The sequence below is a fragment of the Notamacropus eugenii genome, chromosome 6 (genome assembly GCF_028372415.1).
Source record: "Notamacropus eugenii isolate mMacEug1 chromosome 6, mMacEug1.pri_v2, whole genome shotgun sequence".
NCBI lineage: Eukaryota > Metazoa > Chordata > Mammalia > Diprotodontia > Macropodidae > Notamacropus > Notamacropus eugenii.
The window spans coordinates 145,414,776-145,441,647 of record NC_092877.1 but is presented as its reverse complement, the minus strand read 5'-3'; the positions used below and the strand labels follow the sequence as shown (position 1 = coordinate 145,441,647).

Here is a 26,872-nt window from a genome sequence, read left to right as displayed (position 1 = left end):
GTGTTTTATTTACTCCATATATCAGTTTCTTGTATTTTTCTTTATTTTATTTTGAGTTCCACATTCTTTCCTCCACACACAACTCATTGAGAAGGCAAGAAATAGGATACCCATTTTACATATGAAGTCATACAAAACATATCCACATGAGCCTTGTTGCAAATAAATAAATAGAGCAAGAAAAATAAAAGAAGAGAAAAAATGTGCTTCCATCTGCCGTCTGAGTTCATCAGTTCACTATCTGGAGGTGGATAGCATTTTTCGTCTTGCATCCTTTGGAAACATCTTGGATCATTGTTGATCAGTTAGAAGTGCTAAGAATTTCACATTATCCTTATTTCTGGTACTTTATACAATGCCTAGTTCTTACTTCACTTTCCATCAGCTCATTCCAGGATTTTTCTGAAATCATACCTTTCTTACAGCATACTAATATTATATCACAATAATATACAATAACTAGTTTAGTCATTACCCAGTTAATGAGCATCCTCTTAGTTTCTAAGTCTTTGTCACCATGAAAAATAAGCTGCCATAAATATATTATACATATGGGTCTTCTTCCTTTTCTAAAAAATTTCTTTGGGGCACTGACCCAGTGGTGGTATTGCTGGGTCAAAGCGTATATTAGTTTTATAGCTCTTTGGGCATAGTTCCTGATTCTTCTCTAGAATGGTTGGATCAGTTCACATCTTCATACCAAGATTGCATTAGTGTGTATATTTTTCCTTATCCTCCAGCATTTGTCATTTTTCTTTACTTATTATTAGCCAATCTGAGGAGTGTGGGGTAATACCTTAGAGTTGTTTTCATTTGTATTTCTCTAATTATGAGTTATTTAGAGCATTTTTCATATGAATACTGCCTGTTCGTAACCTTTGACCACTTGTCATTTGGGAAAGGGCTCTTTTTATATATTTTGCTTTTATATATTTTTGCTTCCCTATATAGTTCCCTACATATTTGAGAAATGAGGCCTTTATGAGAGAAACTTGATGTCAAAATTTCCCCCAGTTTACTGCTTTGGATTTGTTTGTACAAAAACTTTTTCATTGGAAATAAAAATACCTTCTTACCTCCCTGTCTCTTGTTGGATCATAACCTCTTCCCATTGAGTTGAAAGATAATTTTGTTGCATGCTCTTTCAATTTTCTACATCACCATTTTTGCCTAAATCATTGAGCTTATCTTGGTGCATGGTGTGAAATATTTTAGTCTATGCCTTACTACTGACAGACTGCTTTTCAGTTTTCCTGGCAGTTTTTGTCACATAGTGAGTTCTTGCCCCAATAGCTGGGTTCTTTAAGTTTATCAGAGTTGACTGGGTTACTGGGCTATTTGCTTTTGCAATATTGTGTACTAAATCCATTCCATTGATCAATGAACATTTCTTCAGTTGTGTAGATCTCTCTTTGTGTAAAGAGTATTTTGTAGTTGTGTTCATAGAGTTTTTGTATGTGTAAAATCTCCAGTAATTTATACTGGCTGCAGTTATTTTAAATTTATCTGTTCCTGCTGGGTTTTGTTGGTAATATCAGAACTGCTGATAATTTATATAGGTTTATTTTATATCCTGAACATTTGCTAAAGTTGTTTATTATTTTATCTAATTTTTTAATTGATTCTCTAAGTAAACCGTAATATCATCTGCAAAAAGGATAGCTTTTTGCTTCTACTCCTTCCTTCAATCTCCTGTTTCTTACCTGATTGCTGTAGCTAGCATTTCTAGTAAAATATTGCATAATGATGTTGATAATAGATATCCTTGCTTTGCGCCAATCTTATTGGAAAGGCTTCTAATTTGTCCTCATTCTAGATAATGCTTTCTCTTGGTTTTAGGCAGATGCTAGTTATAATTTTTAAAAGACCCATTTATTCCTATGCTTTCTGATGTTTTAAATGGACATTGTATTTTGTCAAAAGCTTTTTATGCATCTACGAATATGATGGTTGTAGTTATTGATGTGATCACTTATGCTTAGAGTTTGAACCAGCCCTGCATTCCTGGAATAAATCCAACCTGGTCCTAGTGTATAGTTATTGTAATAGATTGCTGTCATCTCTTTGTTAGTATTTAATTTAAAATTTTTGCACCAGGATTTATTAGAGCAATTGGTCTATAGTTTTGTTTCTGTATTCTGTTCTTCCTGGTTTATGTATCAAAACTATATTTATGTCTTAGAAGGAATTTGGTAGGGCTCCTTCCTTGCCTATTTTTTCAAAGTTTGTATAGTATTTGAATTAATTGTTCTTCTAATGTTTGATAAAATTTGCCTGTAAATCTGTCTGGTCCTGGGTTTGTTTTGCTTTATTTTTCCTTAAGGAACTAATTTATGGCCAATTCACTTTCTTTTTCTAAGATAGGGTTATTTAAATATTCTCTATTTCCTCATCTGTTAATCTGGGCAATTAATATTTTTGTAGATATTCATTCATTTATTTAGATTATTAGTTTTGATGGCATGAAATTGGACAAAATGGCTCCTAAAATTGCTTTAATTTCACTTTTTTTATATTGGTAATTTTGTTTTCTTCCTTTTAATTGAATGAGCCAGTTGTTTATTTTATTAATTTTTTCACAAAATCAACTCCATATTTTATTCATTAATTCAGTGCTTTTTTTAACTTTCAATTTGTTAATCTCTCCTTTGATTGAGTTGTGTTTAGAGATATAAAATTTCCCCATAAGGACTGCATTAACTGAATCCCACAATTTTGGTCTGTTGGTTGGGCTCCACTCATGTCATCAGGGGCAGGAGAGGGTGGATGTCTGGCCTGAGCTTCTGTTATGTCCTTTTATGTTTCACAGTTTGATCTGGAGGAGTGTAAGTTTTGGATGCCTCCAAAGTGTTGTGATCCAGGGAGAAGTCTTATCACTCACTCCTCTCTTGGTTTGCACTCTGTACCTTACCCAGGTAGAGACCCTGAGATCTCTTTTAGATCAGGTGTTCAGGCCCCTTACCACTTCTGCTGTGCCACTCTCTAGCCAGCTCCTACCTTGGCTTCCTCAGACTTCTCTTTCTGTCCTCCTAAGCTGCCCTGAGATGGCAACCTATAACTGTCTATGACATGTTTTTGGCTTTCCTGCTCAGAATTCTGTGTGGTGTTTTCTGTGGTCCTTCCATAGGAGAGGTTTTGACTTTTCACTTCTACATCTTAATTCCACCTCGTACTTCTTAGTTGTTTTTTTTAAAGAGATAACCAATAAACATGGGGTAATATATTTCAATATTTATTATTTCCTTGGCAATTATCTACCCCTCTTATGCTTCTGTTGTTTGAGATGTGTGTAAAAAGAGCATTCTTGGGGAGAAAAAAAACTACAAATCTCTCCTTTGAGTTGCAGTTTGAACTTCTTTGCTGTTTGCAATCCTTATTCTCTTCTGTCATATCTAGCAGACGTGAAACAATATTGTTACTCAGATTTCCTTTTCTTATACGTGAAAGCATTTCTCTCGGCCACTTGCAGAATTTAGCGGTTAGAATTCTTATATTTAACTACCATATCTTGAAGTTTGAAGCATTTTTGTTTTGCTTTATTTGGAAGGCTATCTGGATTCTTTCAGTAGGTACTGTGTGTGTGTGTGTGTGTGTGTGTGTGTGTGTGTGTGTGTGTTTCCTTCATTGCAGTGTTCAAGTTTGTTTGATCATGTTCTTTTAGGGAAGTTGTAATCCTTAAATTGTGTGCATTTGGACTTCGAGCAACGGCGTTGGCTACTATTAGAAATCATGTTTTTAAAAAGTGTCTTTTGCTTTTCTTCCAAGAGATTTCCCTCCACTTCAGTATTTTTGGGTCTCTTTGATGGGACTGTGGAGGTTGGAGTGTGAGGGAGGCTGACTGAATTTAAGAATTAGCTTTTTTCCATTGTTTTTTAACCCAGCTGGGGTTTTCTCTTTTTTTTGGCCCCCATATTTATCTGCAGTATTATATTTTATTTAGTACATGATGCTTCTTTGAGGTGTGTGTTGGTTTAAAGAATTAGTAGGGATTAAGGCAAGTGTCTAGTTAGCCATCTCTTTAGCCCCAGTTACTGTTTTAATTTAAATTCATCCTTGCATTAAACATAGGCAAGGTAACTCATAAACTCAGGCACGTTTCTAAAGAGAAACTACAGATCAGGTGGAGCTTATTCTCTGAAGGCAGTCAGCTTCGTTATAGTCCATTTTGGATATGTTACCAAGAAATGTCATAGCATTTTTATCTTTCCCTCTTTTTCATATCTGTTAGTAAGCAGCATTCTTTCTTGTATGTTTTTCCCCTCAACATTTGGGAAGAAATGGTGACACTTTAAGTTTGTCTCCTAAAATATATGTTGTCATTTTTCAGTAGTGTCTGATTCTCTGTGACCCCATTTGGGATTTTCTTTGCAGAGATACTACAGTAGTTTGTCATTTCCTTCTCCAGTTCATTTTACAGATGAGGAAACTGAGGCACACAGGGTTAAATGACTTGCCTAGTGTCACACAGCCAGTGGGTGTCTGAGGTCAGATTTGAACTCAGAAAGAAGAGTCTTCTTGAGTCCAGGTCCAGTGCTCTATGGCGCCACCTGGTTTCCCCACTAGAATGCATGCTCACAAACAAAAACCAGTCAGGTCTACAGTTGTAGCAATAGGTCCCAGTCAGATCCCATTGAGGCCTTGGTTCTTGCTCAAGTTTATCTTTATGATCAAATGTTTAAAGGAAATAATAGCTGACACTGAAAATAAGGTTGTAGGCTTTTTTGTGAACTTCTCAGATCTTCCTTGGTTCATTAGTACAGACAAGCAAACCTCACCAAGAAGATAAATACCACTTTCATATGACATTGGACTGTAGAGCTCTGAGATTAATGAGATTATTAATTAAAACTTTAATTATCGCAAGCCATTTTCAAATGTTTCAGAATGCTATTTGTGGACCAGTGGGAATGAATAATATTAGGCCTTATCTGGCTAAAGGAGAATATTAGAACTATTTTAAAAATTCTTCCAAACCCTCCAAAATAAATCTGGCAAAATTTCTGGCCTTTTAAAAATAAAGTTGTCCCCCTATCTTTTCCTTTCCCCATCTCTGATTCATCTTATCCAAAGAATCAATCCTAATTTTGTGCAGATTTTGGAAATAGCAGATCATTTCAGAGAAATTAGTACAACATACCAAACGTTTGTGGCCAGGCTTCAGTGAGATTGTTTTAAGAAGTCTGATGATCTGTCATGGTCTAAATGATTATGCAACATAACTGTTAAGCAAAGAGCAGCCTTCACCCCAAATCTGTGGCATTTGGCAGCATCCTACCCAGGCGCGGGTCCTGGGGGTCCCTGCTTATCATTTAGACTCCAGTGTGTCTTCAGTACAGCAGCAGCCACAGACGGGAGGGTGGGGGATGCCAGCTGTGCATGGCCATCGGGAGCAATGATTGAATGAATCGCAGTGGTGGAAATGTACTAATTAGAGCCTCGATACTCTCATTTGTTCGAACATGCCAAGTGCCACAGCTCTGCACTGTGACCTTGCCCGGGCTCTTCTGACTTAGCACCAGCTGGCGCCCATCAGCCTGAGATAAGTCATGCGTGGGGCTTTGCCTGACTTTCCCTTGGATTCAAGCAGATGCGTTTTGTAGAGTTAGAAGACAGAAATCTACATCTTTCTATGATGTCTAATGATACTGTATCGTTGCTGATTATAATTAGCGCTCCTGTTTGCCTTCTCAAATTGGTATCTGCCTGTAAAGGACTGCGGAAATCAATGCTGTTGCTTCACTCTCCCCCCCGCCCAACCCCCGTTCGTCTCATGGCACTGAAGGCATCCAGGTGGCAGGAAGATGGGGTAAGGGTTTTGGTTCGGGGCACTAGAACCATCTGCCTCAGCTCCTTCCTCACTACAATACATGATGATTTGAAATTTTAAAATCTGAAAAGTGGCCAGAGCATTACCCGTTTTAAGTTCTTGGGCAGGAGGAAGGCAGACATAATGTAAGTGGTGAAGGAAAATGAATAAACGCTAAATAAATGGACAGCATTAAACATGGACAAGGTTTAGTACTGATGGAGAATGCTGAGCAAGGGCCGGGGGGAAAGTGTTTATTTACATTAAGTATTTTTTGAATATTTACTTACATGCCACTAAAGCAGAAGAATTCACCTAACTCCCTTGAATTCTTTAATGCATCTAATCAACAGGGTTTTTTTATTAAGCACATAAAATATGCCATGCATGAGAAATGTAATGTACAGTATGGTTGTACATGCAAAAGTGAGAACCCTTGTCTGGGGAAACTTAAATATTCTACCAGAGGGATATAGCCTGGGATAACAGAGTTACAGATATTGAAGCTGAGGCCCAGAAAAATGGATGGCAAAGCTGAGATGTGGACCCAAGTTCTCTGACTTAAAAGCAAATGTTCTTTCCAGTATACCACATTGTCACTGTTTACAGATATGCAAATGTAGAAATAAATTCCAAATGGTTTTAGTGGAGAGGAGGCTTTTAGGCAATGCACCTTGAAGGGTACTGGAGGTGAAGGAGGAACAGCAGGGAGGCTAGTTGGGCTAGATGTAGGCTGGAAAGGAAGGCTGGAGCCAACGTGGGAAGTCCTTGAATTCCCAAACAGAAATATATGGATTTTGTTCTAGAGGCAGAGGGGAGCAACTTGTACTTGAGGAATGTCAGTCTGGCAGCTGTTTGAAAGAATGATTAGAAAAAGGAGAGATTGACTCTAGGGAACCCATGAGGAGGCCTCTATTGCAGTAATTTGCATTTAGGGCCGTTGTGGTATGAAGGGAATGGATGTGAGAGAAAAATATCCCAATATGAATCTTATTTAAGTAAAGTAAAAATTCAAATAAAAAGAATAATTCAAACCATAATTACTATCAAACAAGCACGATAGATTGCTGCACTGGGAGTCAGGACCACCCACGAGATATTAGCTGTGCAGCCCCAGACGAGTCACTGAACCACTTTCCACCTCAGGCAACTCCCTTGGATACAACTACGAAGTCAAGGAAAGCTGGTTCCTACCATGAAATATGTCCCAACATGCTATGTGATGAGTGATGGTAGAGAAGAGGGAGAAGTCACAAGGAAGACCTGCTTGAGCAATAGCTCACATTTATATAATACAACTTTCTGTGTGCAGGGAGAGTTCAAATGTTAGCCCCATTTTATAGAAGCGGAAACTGAAGTGATGACTACTGGGGGAATGAGAGCAGAGGCTTTGGGTTTCTGAGTCCAAACTTCATTCTCCCGTGCCCCACTTATATGGAAGTGGAAGCAATGGAGCTGTCTTGAAGGACAAGTGAGAACTCTACAAAAGAGATAGGGCAGTAAAACAGCTCTGGCAAAACCAAAGAGCCAGAAAAGCAGACAGCTCAAATAGCTGTCTTCTAACAAGGGATGCTTCCCACTCAATATCCATTGGCACATTGATGTCTCTCTACATGAGTCAGGCTAGGATGGGATCCTTGCTGATGCTGTGTGCCCTATTTGTGAGACCAAAAGAGTAAAAGACTACTCAGACAAACTTCACGATATCTTTTAGAGCCAAGTAGAAAACTTAAACTTTATAGATTATCTGTTGTCTACACCAGTGGGATCCAGCTCAAATAGAAACTGATCCCTGCAGGCCACTTGTTTATTTGAAGAAAAAAAAGCACAAAATAACATTATCCATGTTGTATTTTTATTTATTTTGTGAAACATTTCCCAGTTACATTTGAATCTTGTTTGGGCTTTATCCATCATTAATAGAACATGTATTCTGAATTAGAATTCCCCATAATGTTGATGGACTTGTCTTGAGCCATCCACAAACAATCCAACAGCACGTATCCGGAGGTAGTTCATTGAAGTTACAGGGATAGTCTCTAGACATGCATAACTCTGACCTGGTTGAGAACTGAAAACTTCAAAACTGTACCTTGGTAGAAACATGCTTCGAAAATGACAAAGTTCTTTTTCAGTCACAGTGTGACTTCCAATATTTGGGGGGAGTTATTTCAGTCCATCAAAAAATTCATTTTAAAATTTTGAGGGTTTTCCCCCATTATCCAGTTATATATTATTTTGTAATTCTTCTAGAATTATGGTCTTTTCCCAAAATTTGGTAGTATAAACTGCACACCAACAGCTAGGTAATGCAGGGGGATAGAGTGTTGGGCCGGGAATCAGAAGATCTGAGTTTAAATTTGTCCTCAGATACCTACTAGCTGTGTGATCTTGGATAAATCACTTAAACTTTTTGCCTCAGTTTCCACAACTGTAAAAAAAGGATAAACAGCATTTATCACTCAGGATTGTTGTGAGGATCACATGACATAATTTTGTGAAGTGCTTATTATTAGCACAATCATTGTCTCAATACTTTCCCACCATCAGCATCATTGGACATGAATTTGCATTTCTTCCATATCTGGTACTTGAATTAAGGTTCATCAATCTTAGTTATTAACACTATTATGTATTTGTCTCTTCAGACTTCACCGATTTTACCCAACTGTCCATAATAAGCTTTAGTACAGAAATTACCTAGAAGCTATGAACATTCTAGAATCTATGAACCTTGTAAGCTGTTTGTTTATGCTACCCCTCTGGGCTGCTTTGTGAATACCCTAGGTTCTACAGAACACAGTTTCAGAAACACTGAAGTAGATGATCTCTCTTAAGTGCTTTTTCAAATTGAATCTTATGAGTATGAAACATATTCATTTACATGTTACAGGAAAGTCAATAGACCTCTTGAGAAATCATTGAGAGGGAATTAAATTTGGCCATTTGTATTCGGGGAAAGAGGTCATGTTTGTCATAATATTGGACAGCAGTATTTGAACAACTGCTTTTTGATAATTTTGTCTCTTTAAAATGATAAACTCATTAAGGGGACAGGCTTTATTTAACATGACTGAATGTCCAGCATGTGGAAAGATGATTGTTTCTGATTGATAAAGGATTCAGCCCTGCTCTAATTAGCACTGCTACCTGAAGGTAGTAGTTAAAGTATGGGAGAACTGGGAGGGTAGTGCTGTTGGGTGATAAATTCTTCCTAGGAGTTGCTAATTATATTTTTTTGCTTTTTTACTTGACATATAGGGGATGGGAGTCCCTAATCCAAAAGGTCTTAGACACCAGCAATGCAGAGTAGCAGTGGAACCTTAAAGCTAGAAGAAAGGAATATGTCTTGAATGGTTCCTTAACCAAAAAGCCAGTTTTGGAAACCCAAAATTAACGAGGTTCTTAACAGCCAGAGCATGGTGCCATTGTCACTTTCGTATGCCTCCTTACAGAAATGGAAGTTCTTAATGGTTTTGCCCATTGGACATGGTTAAGTCAGGTTGTGAATAGATCATTTTCTGTCCACACTACTTTCCTTAGTAACCTTGGCACCATTACTTCTCACACACACCAGTTTCAAGCCTGAGTTCAAGTGAAACCATTTCCTGTGAATCAGCCCTTGAGGGGAATAATGACTTGTGATACTCCAGCACGTATCTGCATGAAGATTCATAGCATCATCAAATCAGCGGTAGCATTTTGTAAATGGAGAAACAGGCCTCATGAAGGGCTCAAGGTTACACATAAACCTGTATCCTCTCATCCTAAATCCAAACCTCAGTTTGAGAACTCAAAAGGATAAAGAGCCATAAAGTAGATGCTTTTAAGGATACTTTTTCTAGGAAATTTTAGACTTTTATGGGAGTCTCATCATAGGCTATGAGAACCCATCTCCTCCTTTTATAGATTTGGAAACTGAGACCCAAAGAGGGCTCATGATGATGACATATGTCATTGGGGTCAGACTCAAATAAAAAGATCCCTTGCAAGCTGCAGAGTGACTGAGAAAATCACAAATTAACAATATCTGTCATATTTTTATTTATGTTTTAAACATCTTCCTGTTACACTTTTATCTTTTTTCAGAAATATGTTGATTTTTGCATTGTAAATTTGAATATGAGGTTTATAATAGCTGTGTAACTACTGGCTTTATTAATCTATATTTCAATTAATTATACTCTATCTATTTTGTAGCTTTTTTTCCATTTTAAACATGACAAAATTGCTGAGTTTGGTTGTAGCCGGCTGTCCTTCCTCCATCCAAGGACAAACTGGTAAAATTTAATCAGGCGGAATTGTGTAACATTTAAAAATAAAATCCCTGGATGTCTATTTGTATTTTACCTTGAAGTATGGCTTACTTCCTTTTCTCCTCTGTCTTTGTATTGTAGCTGGTGAGTGACTTGTTGGAATTCTGCTTCTATACCTTCCGAGAGTCACAGGCCCTGAAAGTGGAGTTCCCAGCAATGCTGGTAGAGATCATTAGTGACCAGCTACCAAAGGTGGAATCGGGGAATGCCAAGCCCCTGTACTTCCACAGGAAGTGACAGAAAATGTCTTAATGGAAGAACTTTGCCTTAAGTTTCCCTGTGTTATTCCACACCCATGAAGGACCCAAGAAATCACATTTTTAATGTGCGATGATTCACAGTTCAGCAGTTTTTCAAGTTTAAAATCACGTCAAGGGTTTGGGGACTGGAAAGCCGTTCGACATGGATTTGGCAAGAACCGGATGATTTAAGAGCTCTTCTCCTTACCCTCAGTGCTTAGAAAATGATCCCGTTCCTCTGGATGAAAAGCCATATCTAGTCAATAACTCTTTGATTTTGATATTTTAACAGATGGAAGTTTTAAATATGCCATGTAGTTTCTGGTATTGTTTGCTTGTTGTAAAAGGGTTCAAGGACTAATGAACTTTTTAAAGCTTACCCTTGGTTTGCACATAAAACGTACAGTCAAATATGGGGCATTAATATTCTTTTTCTTATTTAAAAAAACAAAAAAGAGAAAAAACATATACAGACTCCTCTTGTGTAATAATGGAACATTTGGTGTGGAATAATCGCCTCCCTACCTGGGGCATTTGTTCTCCCATGTTATCCTCCATCACTAGTGGATGCACCCTTCGGTGTCCATTTATTATTTAATTAAGTGGATAAGATGTTAAAACAAATGCCTCAGTTTCCATTTATATTATCTATTGTGCTGGCTTTACAAATAATTTTTCGCAGTCTTTTGCTGTACTGTATATTACTGTATGTATAAATTGTGAAGGACCTGAAATAAGGTGTAAGGAACTTTTGTAAATGAGACACATAAAAAAAAATCTTTAATGGTTAATAGGATGAATGGGAAAGTATTTTTGAAAGAATTCTATTTTGCTGGAGACTATTTAAGTACTATCTTTGTCTAAACAAACAAGGTAATTTTTTTTTGTAAAGTGAAATGTTCTGCATGCCTAATGAAGCGTTTACAGTGTATTTAAGAAAGGGAAAGCTGTGCCTTTTTTTAGCATCATAGAAGATTTACCATTTTACAGTGTCTGTTGTAAATAACCACAGTTTTTCAGTTGTCTTTAAGCTTTTCTATTCTTCTGTATTCTGTTTCCCCTTTTGTCTGCCATTTGCAAGTACCTGTGAGCTGAGTACACTTTAGGACTCCAGCTTCCGCCTTCCCCAAGGTACGTTGTTGAGTTGTTTACAGCTTCATGAAGGTTTCATTTAACAAGACACATCAGACAAGGGGCTCAAGAGCCTTGGCAGCTTTAGGGCTGTAGGGAGAATCTGCCTCTTTTCTCATCCACAAGCAAAAGTAAGTCGTATGATGTTGGGACTGCGGGGGAAGCGTGGTTTAAAGGTTGCTTTACATCTATTTTATGTTTCTTTGGGAGAAAATGCAGGCAACCTCTTATCGGTTCCTCTTCCTGCTTCTGATGTAGGGGAAGGTCAAGGGATCATACGTCCTGAGAGGGAGGATCTCACCAGATTGGAATTGGCACGAGGTTGAGACTGGTAGATCACTGGTGGGGCTGACATCTTCAAAATGTAAATCTTCTAAAGCCTTCTGTAATGAAACCACAGCTCCTACCAACAAATGAAAACACCAAAAGTTCAACTCAATTCATCTGGTTCAGGCTCAGGTCTCTCTGCAGCCTAGAAGTATACATGAGCATGTATGGGGTCAGAGGTAACAGTCTGATTTCACAAGATAAACTGCTGAGAGTAGAGGCCAAAGGAATCTTTCCAAGAGTAATGATTAACGTAAGTACTAACTTACTCATGGAAATCACATCCATTTCTCCAAACTCTCCCAGCTAACACCCGAGGGAGGGAGCCGAGGTCCCTGAGAATGCAGCATTCCACTCTCACCACCCTTTCACTGCAGGCCCATCAGGCACAAGCTTCTGGGAGCACATTCACCCATGACAACATGACCCTGGTCTGTTTAGATGACATCTGCCTTATGCAATGGGAAACGTATGAAAGCTGTACTCAAGAGGGAAGGGTCTTCTTACATACTTTGCAATTTCAGGAATTTAATTTAATCAACTGATTTTTAACTACAAACTGACATGCACAGCAATATGAAAGCCACCGTGGAAGGTGATAAATACGCAGCATGCAGACTGGGGATTTCTGGAAAAGAGATGGATACAAATGCCGCTTTTTAGTTCAGACTTAATTTTTACAGAATTGGAATTGGGATGAATACAGTCTGCATCAGCTTTTTGTATTAACAAAGTTACTGGCTTTTTCTGTCTCCAGGTAACTTTGCTTGATTAAACAGCAAAGCCATATTCTAAACTCACTGTTGAATGCTTGTCCCAGTCCAAATTGTCTGTTTGCTCTTATTTTTGTACCATATGGCTCTTAAAAATCTTGGTTTGGTACAATTCATAATTCACTGAAACTTCTTCATAGAATTAAAAAAAACACACTAAATTAGTTTAAAAAAGCAATTTATATCTTTATGCAAAAACGTATGTCTGTCTTTGCAAACGACTGTAAGCAGATTACAATAAATCCTTTACTTTAATCACCTGTTGTTTTGAAAGAGTTCATTTGGATGTTTGTGGAAACACACAAATATAACATCCCGCAGAATTCTGACTCTCAGATCTCCTGCGATATGCCCAAGTTGAAATAAGTTATAATAGGCCATATGTTATCTTCTATTTTGGGAAGCTGCCATCTTCCAAGCAGTAAGATGTAGCTGTAGCACATTCACTTACCTTAACAGGGCTTGGGGGTCCCACACTGCCTGCCACTTTTGAGTTCTCCACAATGCATTCACTCAAAAACTTTTGTGACTGACAAGAAATGTGTCTCTTCAGACCCCTCCCTTCTATTTCTTCCATCAAAATGGACAAGGGAACATTTCAAGTACAATAAGCAAATTAAAATACAGAAGAAACTGGCATCTGATTCCTAGAAATTAATAAATATCACGTAGTTCGATGAGAACTGCAGCAGCCATCTCCCAACAAATCACAAGACCATGGAGCTGGGAAAGGAAGACTCAGGGCTAAAGCCCCTTTCTAAAGAGGAGTTGCCTCATCAGCTTCTTAATTAAAGGCATTCTCAGAGCTAGTGCTCCTTTTAGAATAATTTTGTTGTTGAGCTTTCTTTTTTAGAAAAAAATTTTTTTAAATAAAGGACATGCATGTACAAAGGTTTTTTTTTTTTTAAATACAAAAGCCAGAGTTCCAGATAACTGAGTGTTTTAAGAAGGAGTGATATGGTGGATCCTTGACAGTGAAACAGCCAGCTACATTCCATTGTATAGACACACATAATATACACAGTGATGCACATCTAATTAAGACTTTAAAGCTCTTTAAGTAAATAGAAATTATTTGTCCTTTCCGTTCGTGTTAGCCAGGATATGCTTTTTGAGAAGTTGTGCAAAAAGTACCTCGATTAAAATACAAGTATTTCTAGCACTTTAATGTGAACTTAGCCAGATATTTAGTACAATAATTTCTTTGGATGCCATTCTAAGCAAAATTAAGTCATTAAAACTATGTTTATTTCCATTCCTCAGGGTAGACCAAGCCATCAGAACTTCAAGCATGTGTCTCTATATCCAAAGTGAAGTGGATGGCTGGGGCAGTTACCCAGGTTTTAAAAAATTACCTTGGATACAAATAGCCAGAATAATGCCTTTTTTTAAGCACTGGGCATAGGAATCCCACCAACATTGTTCTTCATGCCCAAAGATACAAGGTATGGTCACTCTCAAACTTAATCCCTTGTGCTGTCTCTGCCAGGACTTGGACAGTCATTCTCATGAAAGATCTGATCTTGACTTTTCTAAGAGGCCATCCCTTAACCTAAAGCCACAGTCACCTTTTTCCCTTGTAAAATGACATTTCTGGGAAATGGGAGAAATTATTTTTAACCCAAGAAATCCATTTTAGGGCCAAAAGTATTACCTTATTTTGCTGGGCTTTCCCTCAAATTGAGATCCATCAGTGTACAGAGGATTAAATTTGAGAAATGGAGAACATACTTAAAAATCAAGTGAAATGCAAAACCTATCCATTCAAGGTTCTGAGATGTTCTGTGTGATGGTAGCAATCGTATCTCCTTTAAAGAGCTCCTCTTTTCAGAGGACCCCAGGACGATGAAAAAAGAAGAGTGCCTGACTGCATCAGGATTAGAAGTGAGTAAACTAATTTCAGCGTGCAGATGGAGGGAAATGGAGGACAAAGGAGTGGTGTTTTCAGTCTGGAGAACAGATCAAGCCTCATTAAGAATTAAGATTAGCAATGAGGATGAGTTTTCCCCATTATGTCAGCTTTGAAATGTTGGGCACTAAAGAGTCTGCTTTTCTGGACATCTCTTTAATATAGGGATAGAAACATGACAACATACTAGAAAGAGTGCTGGATTTTAAATTATGTGGATGTGGGTTCACATTCTGCCTTTCCTACTTGATGGCTCTATGTGACCTTGGGCATCTCTGAACCTCATATTCCTTATCTATAAAATCACTAAACTCTAGGGACCCTTCTAGTCCTTTGGTCCTAGAGTAGAATGTCGACACCACTCTCCCCCACCATCTTCCATGTGTATCCAATGGGTAGGATACTATACACTAAATGTACATTATGCTACCCGAACATTTAAGGAAAGGGAGATTATTCCTGCCACCAACAAAGTGTAGCATGTGAACTGCAGCCATTCACAATGATGTATTCTGAAGCTACCTATCTAAAGCCTAGTCAAGGAATTGAGAGGTCCTTGAAATCTATTCCAGGAAGGGAAAAAAATATTTTAAAGTTGTCCTGGTCTTGTTATAAGAAATATTAGCTATCAAAGCCTTTAAACCAGAAAGTTGAATACTTTATCACTACAGCCATTTCAGTATTCTATATCAGCTACACACAAAGAAACTGAGACAGCAGTAAATTAAAGTAGCCTTATGAGGAGGGTGGTGAAGCTTCAGTATGTCATGTGGAAGTGCTCCCTACCCCAGAGGAACCAGCCAGAGAACAAGCTAAGAACAGGCTTCTGGAAGAAGATCCAAAAGAGAATGAGAAAAGAGGCATGGGTATGGTACCCAAGAATGTTTTCGTGACATCAACCAAGCAGCATCACTTAGAGGGTTTGCATGAGTGAGGGAACAATTAAGATGAGATCACAGAGCCCTGGACCTGAAAACTGGAAGACTCCGCTTCCCGAGTTCAAATCTGGCCTCAGATGTTTTCTAGCTGTGTCCAGTATCTTTGCCAAGAAAACCTCAAACGGGGTCACGAAGAGTCAGACATCACTGAAAATGCCTGAACAAAAGCATGTCAGTCAGGGGATCCTACTCAGGACTTTGAGAAGCTGTGATTTTATATACAGAGAGTTCCCTCTACTCTACAGAAGGCAATGTTCATGGATTTCTGTGGCTACAATGTATTATCCAGTAACCAGGCTCTCTGGCCCAGACTAGTCTGGTTCGTGGACAGTAGACAATGCCCATGGCTGACTTCCCCCTGTCCCCAGAAGCTTTTTCAGTATGGTTACAAGCATCTGTTAGAGCTTGCATTTAATTGACATAACTTTATCAAACCAAGAATCACCTCCATTCTGGGATGAAGCATCACATGATAAATGGTGGCAATGGATATGAGGAAGTAGAAGCAGGAGATTCAGAAGATGGGCTGAAGGGCCAAAGAAAACTATGAAATTCAATAGGGAGGGCCAAGATATGTTTGGAGTCCATGGGAAATGACTGAGTACATGAAGGCTACACAAGAAGAAAATCAGCTAGAGAAAACCAGGAAGACTAGATAGAAATAGAACATTAAAGAAACACTTGGTATACAAGTAAAAGCGAATAAGACAGTGCCTGCTCTCAAGGAACTTATATTCTAATAGATGAAGGCACTCAAGAGAGGAAAAGGTACCAGTGTTGGGGTAGTGTGGTAACAAAACTGAAAGAATTGATGTAGATGGTCTGGTTCCCAGCAAAATAAGTAAAAGGTTTTAATAAAGTGAAAAATGACCCCAAGCACAAGTCTCAGACAGACACACACACACACACACACACACACACACACACACACACACACACACACACACACACACACACACACACACACACACACACACACACACACACACACACACACACACACACACACACACACACACTGCAGCTGCCCAGCTCTGTCAGGATGTTGTGCAGCATGTTCTGTTTTGCAGGTAAACAGACCTATACAGAGGGAGAATTTGAACGTTTCGCAGAATTGAGACAGTCCATCAGGACACTCCAGGCCAGCACTGTTACAGAAAGGCTAAACGAGCCGTAGCGCTCCACTGGCCTCCAAACAGGCCCAGAGCTGCTGCTAACTGCAGCACTTACTCCAGTCAAGTTAATTGTTAGATTTTCAGTGTAAGCACTTACACCTCAGAAATCAAGCAAAGGGAACAAAAGCAGGCCTTGATTTATTGTTTTGAATTTTTTCTAGACTTAAAGTGATGGGGAAATTGTTAATAATGAAAAATTAAACAGAAGAAGTTTAAAAAAAAGATCAAACAGAAAAGTGTATTGTGTGCATTTTTCCCTGGGAAGATTGATTGTTAAACATTTCCCAGCACACTCTTACGCACAAGGCTGGGACAGAGGGTACTAGCTGCTTATCCAATGAACACAGAGGGAAGATGGAACTCCAGACTGGGGCAGCAGAGCCCAGGGTCCGACTAAATACTCATGGACCTCGAATGACTTAGCCCCACAGACACCATCAAACTAATCCTTGAAAAATGAATGTGACCACTCAGTTCAAGAAAATATAGAATTCAGTGGCTGCTAATCTTTTCACTGCCTAAAAATTAATATCCTAGACCACAATGGGGGTTTGGGGTGGGGGACGTAGGGAAAAGTAGGAGAATAAGACTCAGTAATTCTTACTGTTGTTTTGAAGTACCCTATTGGCTCCCCACCCCCAACTGGCCCCATGGGGGCAGCTAGGGGGTGCAGTGCATAGAATTCTAGTCCTGGAGTCTGGAAGACTCCTCTTCCTGAGTTCAAATCTGGCCTAAGACACTCACTCCTTGTATGACTCTGGAGAAGTCACTTAACTCTGTCTGTCTCAGTTTCCTCATCTGTAAAATGAGCTGGAGAAGGAAATGGTAAACCACTACTGTATCTTTGCCAAGAAAACCCCAAATGAGGTCACAAAGAGTCACACATGACTGAAAAGTGACTGAACAACAACCCCTCCTCCCTCCCCCCAACACTTTCTACCATGGGGTTGACCACAAGAACAATTCGTATAGCATGATTAACTCACTTTCAAAAACTTAACTGCTTCTAACACTTCCTAGAGCTGCCTGACTGGGGTAACCTCTCTGAGCTTCAATTTCCTCACTTGTGAAATGGAGGTCAAAGCTTGTGCTATGTTATACAACAGGAAACCGATGTAAATGATACTGGGGGCTGTACTTCTCAGAGCTGTTGAGTTGGAGGCACAGGAAAGAGCAGAGGGGAGCACTGTGTATGCTGTGAAGCACTTGGTGCATATAAAAGATGATAATCATGGCCAACTCTATTGGCTTGTCATGACTTGGCTAACATTGCGGGATTTCAAAATGGCAATGCAGCTTCTAGGACCATAGAAAGGAAAGGTAGAGAGGTGCTAGTTCAACTTGAGCTGCCATGTTTGAAGCTGTAACGACCATAAGCACTGAATTACTACCTTTTTCTTACTCTTGGCTTCTCTTACGTAGGAACTCATCACCTAACTCACATGTAGAACTGCAATGAACCTTTCAAGCCACGCAGTCCCACAACCTGTTTTTACAAATGAGGAAACTGAGGTCCAGAAGGCCTAAGCAACCCAGAAACAGTAACTGGAAGAGTTGGGGTGGAAATCTAGGTTCTCTGGCTCAGATCTGCCCACTGTATTAAGCTGAGCCCTTTTCCACTCCACTGTCACATGTGGAAATCTCATCAACATAATAAATTGATATTATGGATCATGGACTAAGAATCACCTTTCCCAGCAATGGATGATATCCAAAAATTTTGACTCTCTGTAACATTAATATTCCCTGAAGTTGATTTCAAAAACCAACTTTGTATTTTCTTTTACAAATGTTAGACTTGTCCATTAATTTAAAAACCTTACACTGAATTGTTTTTACCATGTAAATTAATACTTTTCATTGGACAATTGTATTTGTCCTCTCTCTAGAGTCACCTACACTGCATACCCAAAGGACTCATCATATGAAAGTGAGCTTATCGATAATTTATCTAGAGGTGACATAAGCAGGGATGTACTCTAGCCAGCTGGAATAAAACTCATTGTTAGGTTTTCAGTAAAAAATCAGAAAAAGGGAACAAAATCAGACCTTGATTTATTGTTTTGAAGTGATGGGGAAATTGTTAATAATGAAGATTAAACAGAAAAGGGTATCCTATGCATTTTTCCTGGAAAACTGGTTGTTAAACATTTACTAGCACACTCCCAGGCACAAGGGTGAGACAGAGGGTCATTAATACAGATGATAAGCTACATTCAAACAGATAGGCTCCAAGTCTGGACTGAAGCTAACAAAAAAATGTTGACTAGGAATAGTCACATTTGGGGTGAAAAAACCAATTCAACAAAAATAAGATTAAATTCAAATATTTGAGGGCCTGTCACATCTAAGGTACCATGCTTGGGTCCGAAGAGACAAATATGAAAAACATAGTTCTCACCCTCAAGAAATTCATAATCTATTAAGGATTGTAGGAGATCACAGGGATGGTTTTATGTGTAAAAAAAGACCTGGGATTTGTGGGTATCTACGAGCTCAAAATAAGAAAATAGCATTTTGAAGATGTTTAAAAAAATTAGTGCAATCTTAAAGTTTAGTAACAGAAACCGAGGGTCATATAGTCTGGGCTAGTCAGATGACTGTGTATGGTGCTGGGTGCCATGCTTGAAAGACACTTGACCAACTGAAATGCATCCAGAGGAGAGTGATGGAGAGCCATCCAGAAGCCACATTCTATGATGAAAAATTGAAGAAACTGTTGTTTCGCCTAGGGAACAGAAAACAAAGGATGAGATGATTATTGTCAAAAAATACTGGGAAGGTCATCATATGCCAAGCCATTCGGTGAGCTTCCCCCATTGCTGAGCAGACTGTTCAATCAGAATTTGACTGAACAATTCTTAGAGATTTTCTAGAATACATTGGGTAGGAAGAGTTTGGTCTAGATAGTCTCAGGTGTCTTCTTATCCAGTGCAGGACAAGAACTCCAGAAATGGGGTTCTGAACCTGGATTTTTAATATTCTGATGACTCCCTTTCAGTAAGTGGGTTTCCTTTGTAATTCTACATAGATTATTTTATACATTAATTCTGAGCATTCATAGACTTCATCAGATTGCCAAAGGGATCCATGACACAAAAAATCCAACTTACTCTAGTAGCATCCTCTAAAGCAGGGCACAGGCTGTAGGACAACAAATCATAGTTTCCAACTTCTCTGAGATGGGGGTATGGGCTGAAATTCACCAACGTCGAAAAGAAGGCGATTATAAGTTAAGATCACTACCATGGCTCAGTTCCCCCAATGTGGCAGCCGTATTATGACTCTGCTGTCCTGGCTGTCTACAATACTAACTCCATGAAGCCAGGCAGTCCTTCCTGGTTCCACAGCGCTGCTTATACTTACAGTAAAATGCTGATTGGCTTCTCTTCCTGACAACTGGAAAGCATTTAAAAGAAAATAAGTTACACAGAATTTCTCTGTTATTCAATTCTTTTTGATATGTTTCTTTCCTCTCCTGTGAATTGGCCTGTATTACAAAACCTTCACAGTATATATGAAGTGACTGCAAAGCTGATAAATCATGACTCCAGCAGAACAGCCCAGCCTTTCAGGAAAGGCTGTTCCAACCACGTTTTAGGGCAGAATGAAACTGTTAAACAGCTAAACTTACCTGCGTCCAAGGCTTAGACCCTGTTGTAGGATCTGAAGGTTCGGAAACCCCAAGAGATGAAGCCACACCATGAAGCGCATGAGTACTTTTGTCCTGGGGTGGCTGGAGGATGGGAGACGCTCACTACCTCGCAGAGAGTAAGCTTGGGGCTTGGAAGTGGTCCACTTGGACTCTGGGAGCTAGACCGAGGCAGCCGCTGCTGAAAGCATCTGGAGATCATTTGTGCCGGCTCTGTAAGGCTAAGCTGAACAGAAGACATTTCAGATCTGACTCTGCCTTTGCAACGAAAGGCTTTCAGACATGAATGGGGGAAGGGTTCAGGTTCAGTGAGCATCAGTGGCTTCAGAGGCCCAACAGGAAAGGAATGTTCCTGAGGAGTTAGGGACACAGGTGGAAGAGCCATTTCCACCGTGGTTTCACATGCGTCTGAGGTGTTTAGATTCCGACTTGTTGCTCTCACTGCCATGGTTAGAAGTGTGACTCTTCAAGCCCCTTACCACGTGGTACGCGGAGAGTCAAGGTAAAGGTGAAAGCGCATGAGCTACTGGACAGTGTCTCCCAACTGCCCCTCTCAGGCTCAACCCTGGCTTACCCTGGATGACAAGATTAGCTTTGAGGAAGGACAGGAAGAATCTAAGATGAAGAGGAGAGGGGGGAAGAGGAGGTGGACTGGTAAGAACACAAGACATCCTGAAACGAATCCGGAAAGTTGGTTTTGGACTCATTAAGGAGACAGGGAGAAAAGTGCTAATGGCATGGTCAAACAGATCTGTTCCCACTCCTTTATTTCCTCCCAGGCCAATGAGCCTGGGAGGAAAACTGGGGCTGCAGGGGGCTCAGGAAAATTGTTAAGCAGCACTGGGGGAGGCTGCCGGTAACATGCCAGCTGTTCCTGAGGAATTCTTCCATCCCACCTACTCCCTGGGGAGCAGGAGCAGGGCTCCATGTTTACAATTTCTAAGCAGGAGCTAGTGCCAATCCCAGAGAAAAAATGAATTCAGTCAATAGGGCTTTGGGTTCATAAAACATTACAAGGATAATGAATTCCAAGTTCTCTCTCCACATCGTGACAGGCAGATCCAAGAGTAAATTAAATTTTATTTCATTTACAGAGATTTTTTGGGGGGGTGGGGGGGAGGACAGTTCCGTGTACAAATGAGATCCATGAGATATAGTGAAGCTTGCCATAAACAAATGTGTACCCTGTGTAGGGGAAGTGATTGAGAAAGCCTGCCTCCATCAGGAAAAGGTGCCTGATCCTGAGTCAGGCCTGCAGATGCCCTCTCTGCTTTCCCCTGGTTCAGCACGGATTCATCAGCTTGGTGGCAGCTCATCAAATCCAGCTTCAGGCCGCACTGACCAAAGCCTTTCTTTGGCAGAACCGAGAGACGTCTTGGTAATGTGACCATGCCTAGGATGGCGAATGGCCACCATGCAAATTTGCAGAGGCACTGTAAAGAAAGTGATTCTTCTGCATCCCAGGTAGGGGTGGCCAGCAGTTGGTGTAAAGAGGCCCAGTCCAACAAGACCACTACCTTCCCATTCAGAGGCAGGGTCATTAAAAACAAACTGCCATAATGGTTCAGGACCAGATAAGGACAGCCAGACACTCAGGCAGTCATTCTTCACCCATCCAAAACACTAAATAGTCCCATTCTCACCTACCCTTCCCTCCCCTATCCCACCCACTAATATCCCACCCCAATTAAGTTCAAAGCAGGGATCTGAATTCTTGTCTTGACAGTTTCACTGCGTGTTCCTGGTCACATAAGCATCTTCCTCCCACCCCAAGTGGGGCAAAGCAACCCTAAGGAGAGTCCATGGATACCATGGACAGTTTGTCGATGTCTGCAGGCTGTGAACTAAAGCAGCTTGACATAGTTTTGTGGGATCAGTCCTCTCTTGCCATTCAGAGTTCCTTCTAGCCAGCCAGGTTCCCTTGAAGTTTGAACTGAAAAGGAAGAGGGAAAAAAAACAGAACATCTTTACCAAGATGCCTAAAACATTCATATTCCTGTGTCCCTAATGTAGGAGGATCATGGCATCAAAGCTTCCAAACTGGAAAAGACCTTACCAGTCATTCATTCAATAAGTTTTAAGTTCCTATTATGTGTCAGGTACAGGGTTAACTGCTAGGAATGTCGAGAAGAAAATCTCATCCAGTCCCCCTTATTTATTTTATAGATGAGCAGTATGAGGCCCAGAAACATTGGGTAACTCGCTCAAGGTCATGCACGCAGGAAGTGGCAAAGATCACATTCAAACATGGTGCTGGGCACACAGTAAGTGCTTAATAAATGCTCCCTATACGTGCTAGCTTCAAGTTTTCTTCTTTACCATGGTGGTGGTACTTTAAAAGATTCCTCCAGAAAATTCCATAAAGGCAGAACCAGGGCCTGACCTTGCCATCCAAAGTTCCCTAGAGCCATTGGTGGCAGGTGGGTCAACATCAAGTGCATTTATTAAGTTGGACAGAAAATGGGCAGGGAACCCCCAGCCCAGTCTAGTAGTTCTGAGTCAGGAGTTACAGCTATAAATTAAGTGGTGTGATGATCACCAAGCTGGGGCCCAGTAAGGACTGGTGCACAAAATATTGCAAGATTGTGGGAAACAAGAGATGTCACAAGGCTGGAGGGGCACAAATACCATCCTGATTTTTTTAACAGAGGGAACAGAACGAAGTCAACAAACTATGGGCAAATGAACTTAACCTTAATTGCTAGGGAAATTCTGTACTTCATCAGGAAAGAGAGAAAGAAATGGTTATTAGACTACATGGAGCCAATATGGCTCTGGAAAGAAGAGGTCATGCCAGAATGACCTTATTCGCTCTTTGGACAGGGTTTATTTAGCTGGGAGATCAGAGAGATGCTGCGCCGGCCATTAAGGTAGGTTTTCATTTTTTTTTTCCAACTAACAAGCACTTATTTTCTCTCCTTCCTCTCATAAACTGGGGGTGCAAACGGAAAACAAAAACATAATAAAAGTGTGTAGTCGAGCAAAACAAATTCCAGCACTGACTTTGTCCAAAAACATCCATCTTACTCTGCATCAAGTCCACCGCCTCTCTGTTAGGAGAGGGCAATAAGCTGCAGCATTGGTCTCCTGGAATTATAGCTGGTCATCACATTAATCAGAGTTGGAAGAATTAATCTTCCAAAGGCATTTATTTTTACAACGTTGTTGCTAAAGTAAAACAAGGCCTTGGACAAAGCATCCAAAGTGACTTTTATGGAAAAGATGGAGAAATGTGGACCGGATAATACAATCGGATTAATTTGGAACTGTGGAATGATTAAACTCAGAAAAATCATTAATGGTTCAGGGTCAACATGATGAGAGGTCTCCAGTGGAGGACCCCAGAGATCTGTACTTGATCCTATGCTGCTTAATATTTTATTAAAATCCTGGATAAAGGTAGAGATGGCACAGATGACATGGAGGAGGGAGGGAAGGACAGCTAAATCTAATAAAATGAAATTCTTACATATGATTTTTAAAAATCAACTTGACAAGTATAGGACGTAGGAGGCATGGGACGACTATAATTCGCCTGAAGAATAGCTGGGAGCTGAAGTACGCTGCAAACTTAAGTATGAGTCAGTGTGTGGCCAAATGAGGGAAATGTAATTGGGGGCTACACTAAGAGGGGCACACTTCCAGGACTCCAGGTGAGAGTACCATGTATTCTGCCCACATTAGACTCCATCAGAAGCTCTGTGCTCACAGTTTAAGAAGAACATAGATAATCTTGAAGATAATCCAGAGAAACGTGGACAGGACAGTGCAAGGCCTTGACCTCCTGACCTGTAGGAGGATCAGTGATAGGACTTGAGGTTAGCTTCAAGAAAAGAAGGCTGTGGCAAAGTGAATATGATGGTGGTCTGCGAGTATCTGATAGGCGGCCATGGGGAAGAGATTGGATTTATTCTGTCTGACGCTCGAGGGCAGAACCAGAAGTAGTGGGTGGAAGATGAGAGAGAGGTCAAGAAGCAGTTCCCTAACCATCAGAATTCATCAGATGAGTAACTGAAGCTCAGAGGGGATGATACCAAGGACCTTCGCCTTCCAAACTGCCCTCCTCTGGACACTCCAGCTCAGTATCCTTCCCAAAGTACCGTATCCCACAGAACTGAACATCGTCCCTCAGATGATGCCCAACAACAGCAGAGAAGATGGGACAATCACTTCCTTAATGCTGGACACTGAGTCTCACTTAATGCATCCTACGATGGCAACAGGTTTTAAAGGGAGATTACGTAGAGCTGTATTTGGAGTCACTGGGGCCTAAGGAAAATCACTTAATTTCGCTAGGCCTCAATTTCCTCATGTCTAAAATGAGCGGGTTACACTGCATGACCTCTAGAACCCATTCTGGCTCTAGCTTATACAGCTCTGTTGAATCTTACCAACCTTATAGTTTACTAAAGCACCTCAGATTTTTTTTTAAATTTTTAACCCCAGACAAAATGCTAGATATATCTAACCAAACATCCTCCATCGTGTACTTATGAATTTAATTATTTTGGAATTTAAGTGTAAAGTTGTACATTTCTTCCTCATTTTATTAAAACTTAGCCACAGTCTTTTCTCAAGCCTGATTCTCAACGTAGAGGCTGGAGACACCAGGTTAGCACTCTGAACACGGGAAGACTCTTCCGCTAACACTTACTGTGTTTTTTCCCCTCTGACAAAAATAATTTCCTTGGTTCCCTGTCATTGCCTTGTCCTTCCTCAACCTTTGCTCTTAGCACCTCATTTTCTGCCTATTTCTACCTATCTGGTGTCCAAAGGCTTTGAATAAGGTCCCAACACTGCTTCTTCATACTTGTGTGACCTAAAGTGAGTCACTCCACAAACCTGGGCCTCAGTTTTCTGATCTATAAATTCAGGGTATTAGAGTTTATGGGACCTCTAAGGTCCCATCCAGCACCCCTCTGCCCCTTCTACCTTATCCCAAGCTTAGAGACACCTGTCCTCAAGGGAGAGGATTTGGCTAGTTCTTTAGTAGGTAAACTAATGGAAGCACTCTCCATTCCTGTCTACCTCTCAAAAATACTGAAATCCTGGCAACTCCATTAGCCTTCTGAAGGAAGGATCCTGGGAATCTCAGGGGGACTCAATCTCCAGAGGTCCCAGAACTAATGCTTTCCAGTAACATAAATCCCTTCTTAGGCCATTTACTACATGATGAAATTTCATATATTTAAAGATCTGACTAAATAAACCCAATGATCCTGTCTCCAGTGTTACAAGTTATGAAAGATGAACCACTTTTCAAACGAGTTCAATAGGACCACATCAAAATTCCCCACTGTCAGTGTCTCCTGCTTTGTAAGAGCCTGGAAGAGTGAAGACAGGGCCAGCCTCAGAATCAGTCCTGGGTTCAGATCTTCCCTCTAACACCTACCGTGTGGTCCTACGTATATCACATGGCCTCTCAATGTCCCCAAGCAAATCTCTAAGATTTTAGCTGCAGTACCAATTTCCATGGGTAGAGGAAGAAAGGAAATGTTCATTTTTGAAGCACCTACTATGTGCTAAATGCTTCACAAATATAATTTCATTTACAACAACCCTGGGAGAAAGGTACCATAATGATTCCCATTTTACAGTTGAGGGAATTCAGGCAAACAGAGGTTAAGTGACTGGCCCAGGGTCATACAACTACTAAGTATCTGAGGTTGGATTTGAACTCTAGCCCTCCTGATTCTGGGACTAGTGCTCTATCCACTAGATAGCTGCCTCTAGCTTCCTCTAGCTCCTAAAAAAGGAACTTCTTAATCAGTTACCTTCTGACAACACTTTCTACCTTTATATGAACGATGTATCTTCTACCTTAGAAACAAAAAATCCCTCCCAAAATACCAACCTTGTAAAGCACTGGACTTGGGGGTTAAGACCTGGGTTCAGTCCTACCTCAGACACTAACTGTGATGATGGCCAAAGCACTTGACCGTTCTGTACCTAATGTTTCCTCATCTGTCAAATAATGGGGTCGGGACTCAGTGGTCTCTGAAAACACTTTCAGCTTTCAACCTCTGATCCCATGACCTCTACTTTCTGCATCACTCAACAAACAATGACCTGGCGGATGCATGTGTGATCCACAGCTCTTAAAAACAAACATCTAGATGCTGCCATGGCTAACCCTGCCTGCCACAGACAGCTGTGGTATGTGTCTGCATTTTCTTGAATAGACTTCACACACACACTCATACACACACACTCACACTTTCTCCAAATACATCCAGGCTGGCCAAGTCAACCAGGATGCTTGCTGCCTATGGTTTCCACAAGCAATGAAAACTGATCTCACCACCATCCTCATGCCACTTACTGCTCTTACCCAAAGTGCTACTCACAGACAGCATCACTGTTACCACAGTAACAGATGCATTTCTGCATGAGTGCAGGGAATTTTTTTTTTTAAAGGGCACACACTGGACCAGAGAAGGAACCTTCTGAAGACTCCTGTGCATGAACATCAGATCAAACACTCCCATGAAAATGTGTGCCCTCCATCTGTAGGCAAAGCACCAAATATGCCATGACCTGTAGCTAGGATTGGGCTCACTGTTCAAACATGTGAGAAACACGTAATGCAGGACAGTGGGAAATCAC

The 26,872-nt window shown here is 40.3% G+C and overlaps 2 protein-coding genes across 11 annotated transcripts in view; one reads left to right on the top strand and one right to left on the bottom strand.

The window, feature by feature from the left end:
* Positions 1-11,345, top strand: part of NR3C2 (nuclear receptor subfamily 3 group C member 2) — a 399,524-nt gene extending 388,179 nt beyond the window's left edge. For all 8 annotated transcript variants that reach the window (XM_072621209.1, XM_072621211.1, XM_072621206.1 and 5 more), the window contains exon 9: positions 10,204-11,345. In XM_072621209.1, the coding sequence (XP_072477310.1) occupies positions 10,204-10,359 (156 nt within the window). In that variant the 3' untranslated portion in view covers positions 10,360-11,345. The remainder of the gene's footprint in view (positions 1-10,203) is intronic.
* Positions 11,346-21,326: 9,981 nt separating this feature from the next.
* ARHGAP10 (Rho GTPase activating protein 10) overlaps positions 21,327-26,872 on the bottom strand; it is a 364,988-nt gene continuing 359,442 nt past the window's right edge. For all 3 annotated transcript variants that reach the window (XM_072621216.1, XM_072621217.1, XM_072621218.1), the window contains one exon: positions 21,327-22,199. In XM_072621216.1, coding sequence (XP_072477317.1) covers positions 22,111-22,199 — 89 coding nt within the window. In that variant the 3' untranslated portion in view covers positions 21,327-22,110. The remainder of the gene's footprint in view (positions 22,200-26,872) is intronic.